The 9,351-nt window shown below is 55.6% G+C and overlaps 1 protein-coding gene across 1 annotated transcript in view; it reads left to right on the top strand.

Annotated features, from left to right (window-relative positions):
- Positions 1-9,351, top strand: part of Adgra2 (adhesion G protein-coupled receptor A2) — a 38,122-nt gene that overhangs the window by 19,865 nt on the left and 8,906 nt on the right. The window contains exons 3-13 of the mRNA XM_004637261.2: positions 4,060-4,131; positions 4,387-4,458; positions 4,582-4,653; positions 4,853-5,016; positions 5,354-5,567; positions 6,184-6,348; positions 6,939-7,137; positions 7,534-7,683; positions 7,784-7,945; positions 8,624-8,848; positions 8,973-9,189. Of these exons, the coding sequence (XP_004637318.1) occupies positions 4,060-4,131; positions 4,387-4,458; positions 4,582-4,653; positions 4,853-5,016; positions 5,354-5,567; positions 6,184-6,348; positions 6,939-7,137; positions 7,534-7,683; positions 7,784-7,945; positions 8,624-8,848; positions 8,973-9,189 (1,712 nt within the window). The remainder of the gene's footprint in view (positions 1-4,059; positions 4,132-4,386; positions 4,459-4,581; positions 4,654-4,852; positions 5,017-5,353; positions 5,568-6,183; positions 6,349-6,938; positions 7,138-7,533; positions 7,684-7,783; positions 7,946-8,623; positions 8,849-8,972; positions 9,190-9,351) is intronic.

Genomic DNA, 9,351 nt, shown 5'->3' with positions numbered 1-9,351 from the left:
AAAGTCCAGGCTGGCCTAGAACTTGCTGCTTAGCCCAGGCTGCTGCCTCAACCTCCCAAATTCGGGGATTACAAACATGTGCCACCACACCCAGCTTTTATCTGTCTTTTTCTGTTGTAGTCATCTCAGTGTTATAAAGTGGTTTCTCTTTGTGATTTTGATTTGCAGTTCCCTTATGATAAATGACATCAAATATCTTTTGATAGGTTTATTGGCCATGAACATGAGTTGGAGTTTTTGCTGTGTTGTCCAGGCCAGCTTCAAAGTCCTGGACTCAAGCAGCCTCAGCCTCCCCCATAGTTGGGACTATAGTTATATGCCTGTAGACTTCGTTGAAGAAATGAGATATAAATAATTTACCTTTTTTTTTTCAGCTAAATTGTCCGCATTACTGAATTGTAGTTCTCTCTGTTTTCTGGATAGAAATTCCTTATCTGATTTGCAAATATTTTCTTTTCTGGTGGATTTCTTTCTTTCTTTCTTTCTTTCTTTTTTTACGATACCAGGAATCGAACTCAGTGCCTTGCACTTGCCAGGCAGGTGCTTATGCAACTGAGCTACATACCTGGCCTTCTTCTTTTTTTGAAACAGAGTCTTAATGTGTAGGATGGTCTCAAATTCACAGTGATCCTCCTGCCTCAGCCTCCCAAGTGCTGGGATTTCAGGCATGTATCACCAAACTCGCTGGTTCTCTTTCTTTTTTAAAAAATTATATTTATTAGTTCGCAATACATAATGAATACATTCATCACACGGAGGTGATACATGTATTTTTTCACTGTGTGGAAGGTGGCCTCTAAGATACAAAAGTTTGGTTTTTTATTTTGTGGTACTAGGGGTTGAACCCACGGCCTTCACACAGAACTACATTCCCTAGCCCTTTTAAAATTTCTTTACTTTGGGGCTGGGGAGATAGCTGGGTGGTCTGAGTGCCTGCCTGGCAAGCAGAAAGACCCAGGTTCGACCCCTGTTACTACAAGCCATGTCAGCCCTGGAACCCCCAATGTGCTGTGCTGGTCCCCGAAAACAGGAGTGATGTTACATGCCTGTAATCCCAGTGCTGAGGAGACTGAGACAGGAGGATCACTACAAGTCTGGGCTGCATAGCAAGATCCTATACCAGATAAGTAAATAAAAAATAAGCTTTTTTAAAAAGCAAATTTCTTTACTTTGAAACAGGATCTTGGTATCGTTTTTTGATTTTTGAGACAGAGTCTGTCTATGTAGTCCAGGCTGGCATCCAACTGGACGATCCTCCTGCATCAACCTCTGGAGGGCTGGCAGTACAGGGTGCCATCATGCCTGACTAAAGGCTTTCGGTTCTTACGTCCAACACATCAACTCTCTGCTGTGCTGACGTACTCACTCCTCCAGTCAGGGCACAGTGCAGTTGTTCCCAGGAGTCCTCCTCACTGCTGCCTAAAGCTCCCTCTCTGCCTTAGCATTGCGGCACAGTTTTCAGTGCAGTTTTCGGGGAGGGTTTTGTGTCTGCAGTGGGGTGCAACAAGCAGTCCCCTCGGGCAGATACTTGGGGCAAGGGGGTGTTCTGGCAGCGCACTGCATCTCTCCCAGTTTCCAGGAACAGATCTTGTGGAAGCAGATGTGTGCCGCATTGTCCCACCTACCCAATGTCAGCCAGGTATGGAGGTGCACACTGATAACCCCAGCACTGTGGGAGGCAGAGGCAGGAGGACTCAAAGTTCAGCCTGGACTGGGCAATGTAATGATTTGGCAAAGACCTGTCAAAATCAAAGGGCTAGAGACGTTTGCTCAGGTTAAGGTTCTTTTGGGTGGGTGGGGGGATCATTAAATAATCCAGGACAAGTGTTCTTAATCTGGATTCCACAGCACCTCTGAAATCCTGAGCACGATGTTGGGTGTAGTCCAGTTTTCTAGGCTGGAGTCCTTGGCCTTCATCAGACTTCCCAAACAAGAAGGGCTCAGAAGCACCAATCAGTAGCGTCTTGCAGATCCAAACAGTGTCCGAGTTCTGTGGCTGAATTTCTTCCTGCCCCTGGGTGCAAGCACTGAGCTGCTTCCCTTACTGAGACACTCGGAGATGTCACGTGCCTGTGGCCCACTGGGATGTCAGAACTTAGCCCAGGCAGCAGGTTGGACCCACGGGAGGACCAGGATTGCCTGTGCGCTGCCTCGGGTCCCTGAAGGCACTCAGAGCAGGCATGCAGGGGAAGAATGGCCCCCAGATTCACCGCAGAAAATCGAGGGCAGGAGGAGGGGCTAGGCCCCAGGGGCCGCCTTGCTCCCATCTGCAGCCCATCAGTGGGGCAGGGGTGGGGCTCACCAGGGGGCCGAGAGGAAATGAGAATAAACACAGCACGGGGAGCGGGAAGGGGTGGGGGGCTGCAGCCTCAGCCCCTTGGCAGCCCATGAAGGGAAGTGACACAATGAGGAATGTGTTTCCCTCTGCTGTCCCCGTGCGGTGCGGGGGTGGGAGGCAGAGCCCTGAGAATGGCCAGACCCCACCAGAGGTCTGGGGAGCAGGCTGCAGCCCTGAAGGGGAGGGCAGGGAGGGCAGGGAGGGCGGGGCCTGGCAGCAAAAGGGTGCGGGTGGGAAGGGCACCGCCCTCAGGCAGGCTGTGCCTATCCGCATGCAGTGTCCCGGAATGTGTCACTTTGCACACGTCCTGTATGTGCTGGCTCTTTGTGTCTCTCTTCTTCCTCAAGTAAATCCAGGGCTCTGGAGGCCAGCTGAGTCTGGGAAGGGCTGAGCAGGTTATTTGGTCCACCCCAACCCTGGGAGCAAGCCCCTCTCTGCCCTAGACACCCATTTCCTCTGCCTGTGAGGCGAGGTGCTGGCTTCCATAATACTCTCCTTCTTGTAATCCAGAGCTATCTCCAGACTTTGTCTGCAGAGCCCAAGCCCCTGCTCCTGTCTGGGCTGGGAGCGGGTGGCAGGATCCCTCTGTCGACTCCCCCACCAACCCTGTTTTTGCCATGGCCCTTCTGAGGCTGACCTTATTGCAGGAGTCACACACATTCACCCTTTGCCCCCTGACCTCCCAGGTCCTGGGATGGGTACAGAGAGGGTGCTGATGCACAGGCAGGCTAAAGGCGCCCAAGCAGTGAGGCCTGGGAAGTGCTCTGTGGCGTCAGGCTGGTCTGGGTGGCCCTTGAGTTTGTGGACGATGACTCCGGCCCTCTTGGCAGCTCTTTCCCTAGGCACGCCTGGCATGGAGGGTGGGCTGGGGGAGAAGACAGTGGTCCAGCACCCCACCTTAGTCCCCGAGGGTCCCCCAGTACCTCCTCCAAGCCTGCTGTGTCAGGCACAGGTGCTACATGTCCCCGATGATGGGAACTACTTGCAGCCTGACTGAGTTGCACTCTGGCCTCAGTGGAACAAGGTCAGAGGCTGCCATCCCCTGCCCCAGGCAGGGCAGATTTTGCCCCCCCCCCCACCTCTTCTTGTCCTGCGCAGAAGCCACACTTGTGTAGCTTCTAATTCTGTGACTGCTAAGAGCCAGTGGAGGAGTCAGAGCTGAGGACCCTGAACAGGACTCTTCAGTCCTGTTACTCCAGGACTTCTAAAGATGAGGAGGCTGGGTCATGCTTACCATCCTACCATGAAGTCTGGACTGGGCAGAGGCCATTAGTTCTCCACCACCTGCTCCCTTGTCCTCTGGCATGGAGAGAGCTGCAGGAATATAGTCACTGTCACTTTTACAGATGACTGCAGCAGCTGGACTCGAGGTTCCCAGAAAAGTCCTAAGAGGTCCTAGAGCCCCAGGCAGCTCAGGCAGCTTGAGGTGCAATAGTGTGGCCTCCTGAGTCCCTGTGCATTCGGTACTCTGGCCACCCCTCATGGCCTCCACTCTCCTTATCTGAGGCCTTCCTGTGCTATCTCTTGGCTCCTACAGCTAATGTTTTCTGGCCCAGCCCCTTGATGGTGGCCAGAGAGGCTGAGGAGACCTGTGGGGATGCGAGGGAACATCCTGCCAGGGCTCAAGAGAGCAGAGATCTAGAAGAAAGTCGGGTCCTGAGATAGCAGCTGTGGTGGGGGCCCCGCAGGGGAGAGGCTGAGGTCTCCTTGTGCCTCCACAGGGACCTGAGGAACAACGTCATCAGCATGGTGCAGCCGGGAGCTTTCCTGGGCCTGGGGGAGCTGAAGCGCTTGTAAGTGGCATGTCCTGTCCTCCTCCCTGCTCCCCTAAACCCCAAAGAAAGTTCCCGATCCCATGAGCCCCTCTTCATCGCTCCCCACTATGCATTTCTCAGCTAGTATCAAGTGCACAGGCATCTGAAGCCCTCTGTGGCACTGGCTCCCAGCCCTCTCCCCTCCACACATTCCCCAGGTGCACACGTGTGGCTCTCACAAGCAAACCATGTGCCACCATGGAGCCTATGTGTTGAATGTGCGTCTCTCTCTAGAGATCTCTCCAACAACCGGATCGGCTGTCTCACCTCCGACACCTTCCAAGGCCTCCCCAGGCTTGTCCGGCTGTGAGTGATGGGAGGGAAGAGGTCGCCCCAGACCCTTCAGTCCCTGTCTCCCACCCCCCACCCCCCACCCACCCCTGGTCAGGAAGGCCCTGAATCCACTCCCTGCTTCTCTGCCCACGGTAGGAACATATCTGGAAATATCTTCTCCAGCCTGCAGCCCAGGGTCTTTGATGAGCTGCCAGCCCTTAAGGTTGTGTGAGTATCTTTTCAGCCCAGGAGAGGAGGCTCCTCCTTTCCTCTGCCCAGGAGGCAGCCATGGAGCAGGATGAGCAGGCAGCGTAGTGCCCTGTGGAGGAGTACCCACATACCAATGCCTGCCCTTCCCAGTCCTGCCAACCTCAATCCCTTGCCTGTCCCTCTGCTGTACTTTGTGACCCATCTGCCCACCCCACAGAGACTTTGGCACTGAGTTCCTGACCTGCGACTGCCACCTAGACTGGCTGCTGCCCTGGGCCCGGAATCACTCCCTGCAGCTGTCTGAGCGCACACTGTGTGCCTATCCCAGTGCCCTGCACGGGCGCGCCTTGGGTGGCCTACAGGAGACACAGCTCCGCTGCGGTGAGCCAACCCCAGGCCTGCCCTCGCAGCACAGCCTGTGTGCTGTGGAGCCCCATGGTGGATGCATCCTCCTCCTTCCCTCCGTCCACAGAGCAGCCTCCATCACCTTCCCTAAACCTCCTGTGGGGCTTCCTGCCCTGCCACACTTCCATCTGGTCTTAACCTCTTGGGATAACACATGTGCTTAAGAGGAGCCCTCTTCTGAGCACCGAGCCTGCCCACTCCTCCCCCTTGCTCTCACGTCACTCTCTTGTCCCCTTTCCTTTCTCCCTTGCCTGGCAGGCCCTTTTGCATGCAGACATGCAGTTCAGGCCTCACGGCATGCATCTCCTCACAGAGGGGGCCCTGGAGCTGCACACCCACCACCTCATCCCCTCCTTGCGCCAAGTGGTGTTCCAGGGCGACCGGCTGCCCTTCCAGTGCTCCGCCAGCTACCTGGGCAATGACACCCACATCCGCTGGTACCATAACCGAGCCCTGGTGGAGGGAGATGAGCAGGCAGGCATCCTCCTGGCCGAAAGCCTCATCCATGACTGTACCTTCATCACCAGGTAGGGGCCAGGCTGCCCCTTCTCTGCCCATGCACAGGGTGGAGTGGCCACCTTCCTGCTACCTGCCAAAGAGCTGTGCCCAGACATGGGCTTGGCTGTATGTGTTTGTGTGAGTGTGGGCAATCGCAAGTGGTCCAAATAGAGTTTAGGAGTTTAAAAAGTGACAATTCCTTAGTATTTTTACAATGTGTATAGTGGCGCTTATCTTTATTATTAGGTTTAATCTCTACAGTAGATCTGTAAGAGGTCCGATTATCTCCACAGGAAAAACAGGGAAATTTGCCAGATGTAGTATGTGCAAGTGGACCCAGAACTCTGAGTGGTTGATAGCAAAAAATAAACACACACTGGGGATGTAGCTCAGTTTGGAGCTTAGCAGCACAGCACTTGCCTGGCAAGCACAAGGTCCTGAGTTTGATGTCTAGTATAAATAAATATTGAAACTAAGGGAAACAACCATGAGGATGATCAGGATGAAAGGGGCATGCACCTTTTCCTTGGTACACAGAGGAGAGGCATGAGCAGGCACCTGTGGAGGGCTGGCTGGAGGCACTGGGGGCAGCAGGCCAGGTTAGACTGCGCCTCAGCGAGCTGGTGCCCACCCTCCTGCCTACAGCGAGCTGACCCTATCTCACATCAGCGTGTGGGCCTCGGGCGAGTGGGAGTGCTCCGTGTCCACCGTCCAGGGCAATGTCAGCAAGAAGGTGGAGATTGTGGTGCTGGAGACCTCTGCCTCCTACTGCCCTGCCGAGCGCGTCGCCAACAACCGCGGTGACTTCAGGTTTGCACTGCTGTGCTGCAGAGGGGTGACCCAAGATCAGAGTACCCTCTCTCTGATGCCCTACCCCACACCCACCATCATACGTGAGCACTCTGAGACTAGAGGCTCGCTGTCCTCTGTACGGCCAGCATTTGTGAGGTGCTGCACCCTGCACAAGGCCTTCTCACGGCTCCTTTCCATGAAGAGCTTGCAGAGGTCTTCCACAGACACTCGAATTTCTTCCTGGCATATGTACATGACACTGTCACATTTTAATATCTCAGCGGCCCTCCCAGGAAGCAGGGCGGGTATGAACTTCCCCACTGTACAACCTAGAATAGGAGCCCAGAGAAGGAAAGGGACTCGCCTAATAGTTAAGTGGCTTAGCTTGGATTTAAACTCCTAATTTAAATTGGAGTTGTGCCCCTGGACACACTGTCACCTGGGACCACACCGTCAGGGCACACAATTAGCAAGCAGAAATTGGGGACGCTGTAAGAATCCCCTCAGGATTCTCCCCTAGACTCAGGATTTGGCCTCAGTCCTTAGGGTGGGCATGGGGTGTGGTCCTCAGGAGCTGGGCTCATGGCACTTTCCTGCTCTGCCCCCAGGTGGCCTCGAACTCTGGCTGGCATCACAGCCTACCAGCCCTGCCTACAGTACCCCTTTACCTCAGTACCCCTGAGTGGAGGTCCCCCAGGAACCCGAGCCTCCCGCCGCTGTGACCGGGCTGGCCGCTGGGAGCCAGGGGACTACTCCCACTGCCTGTACACCAACGACATCACCAGGGTGCTGTATACCTTCGTGCTGGTGAGGCTGGGAGTGGAGGGGGCATGGGATGGTGGGGCCAGATGACGCAGGCACGGGAAACCCAGCCCCCATGCTGTGGTCTAGAACCTTCTCTGCTAGTGTTGTCCTTTACCTTCCTTCTGGAGACTCAGAGCCACAAGGGTCACCCTAGGAGAGTTGGCCAGTCCTCCACCCTATTCCCCTCTACTGCCAACACATCAAGACACGGCCTCTTGTCCTTGGTGCTGGGAGTGGGTAGCTTCAGCCTCCCATCACCTCCTGCCTTGACTCCATGACCGGTGGATTAGGCCACTTTCTACAGCTGAAGCAGGCTGAGGAGAGGGCCTTAGGGGCAGTTCAGGGACAGAAGGACAAGACAGGAAGCAAGATGCCTCTTTCCTCCTCCAACACCCTTAGATGCCCATCAATGCTTCCAATGCGCTGACCTTGGCCCACCAGCTGCGAGTGTACACGGCTGAGGCTGCCAGCTTCTCAGACATGATGGATGTAGTCTACGTGGCTCAGATGATCCAGAAATTTTTGGGTTATGTTGACCAGATAAAAGAGGTGAGATTTTGTTCTCTGGAGGCCCTGAAAAGCACCTGCCATGGACTCAGCCCCTGGGTCCCAACCTCCTTCTGCCCTCTGACTACCCTGCCCCCTCCAGCTGGTGGAGGTGATGGTGGACATGGCCAGCAATCTGATGCTGGTGGACGAGCACCTGCTGTGGCTGGCCCAGCGTGAAGACAAGGCCTGCAGCGGCATCTTGGGCGCCCTAGAGCGCATTGGGGGAGCTGTCCTCAGCCCCCACGCCCAGCACATCTCTGTGGTAATGTGGGTCTGCATGAGGGAGGGGCCAGCCCTTCTCCACTGTGCCCCTAAGCACAGCAAGCTAAGTTTGCAGTGTTGGGGCAGTCCAGAGAGCAGGCCTGGGGCTGATGAAGTCTTGGGCTCCTGGTGGGCTGAGCTGGAGGGCTGGCCTGATGGCAACAAACAGGAGTTGGAGGAACAAGAGAGAGGCTCGGGCCCTTGAGACAAGATGGGGTGGCAGTTCCATGAGGGGGTGGCATTTCCAACTTCGTGGGGTCATTCACCGATGGATGACCCTGGGAGAGCTGCCTCTGCATGCAAGATATCCTGCTGGGCACTTTGGGAGATGCCAGGGTCAGACGCGGACCCCACTCTACAACCAAGTTGAGGCAGAGTGTGGTGGTGCACTCAGGCTGAGAGAGGAGGCTCTTGATTTTGAGGCCATCCTGTGTCACATGAGACCCTGTCTCAGAAAAGCAGCAGGGCAAGGTGAGCAACGCAGGAGATGAGAGTGTTGATGGAGCACCAGAGCCACAGCAGAAAGCAGAAGGTCCCTTGGCCAGGGCTGGGGTGGGAGGTCCCTGCACACTAAGGAATCCCACTTTGCAAAGACCTCAAGGAAGGGGAGCAGGCACTGCCTGAGCAGATCTGCCCAAGGACAGCTGCAGCACCGAGAGCTGCCCGATCTCTGTCCTAGAACTCCAGGAACGTGGCGCTAGAGGCCTACCTCATCAAGCCACACAGCTACATGGGTCTGAGCTGCACAGCCTTCCAGAGACAGGAGCTGGGGGTGGCGGGGACACGGCTGGGCAGCCCTGGCCACAGCACCCCACCTGAGCCTGAGCTCCTCGCTGACCAGCACCTCCGCTTTCGCTGCACCACAGGGAGGCCCAACATTTCCCTGTCATCCTTCCATATCAAGGTGGGTGTGGGGGTGATCGGGGGACAGTGTTTGGTGGTGAGGTGGGTGGTGTGGTGGGAGAGTTAAAAGATTTCAGAACCCATGGGAGTAGCAATGTCTCTGAGGAGCTCCTCTGTCCCCCCAGAACAGCGTGGCCCTGGCCTCCATCCAGCTGCCCCCTAGCCTCTTCTCATCCCTTCCGGCTTCCCTGGCCCCCCCGGCTCCCCCAGACTGCATCCTGCAACTGCTCGTCTTCCGAAATGGCCGCCTTTTCCGCAGCCCTGGCAACACCTCCCGGCCTGGAGCTAGTGGGCCTGGCAAGAGGCACGGCGTGGCCACCCCTGTCATCTTTGCAGGCACCAGTAAGGGCTAAACTCCCTGAACACATCTGTCCATTCTTCCCCCAGCCCCACTGCCCTAGGGGAGGGCTCAGGATGGGGGGGGGGTCTCTCATTCATTCTTTTTTTTTTTTTTAATTTTTATTTATTTGAGAGAGAGAGAGAGAGAGAGAGAGAGAGAGAGAG

This window comes from Octodon degus, unplaced genomic scaffold, assembly GCF_000260255.1.
Source record: "Octodon degus isolate 3935 unplaced genomic scaffold, OctDeg1.0 scaffold00088, whole genome shotgun sequence".
Lineage (NCBI taxonomy): Eukaryota > Metazoa > Chordata > Mammalia > Rodentia > Octodontidae > Octodon > Octodon degus.
This window is presented reverse-complemented; position numbering and strand designations above follow the sequence as displayed.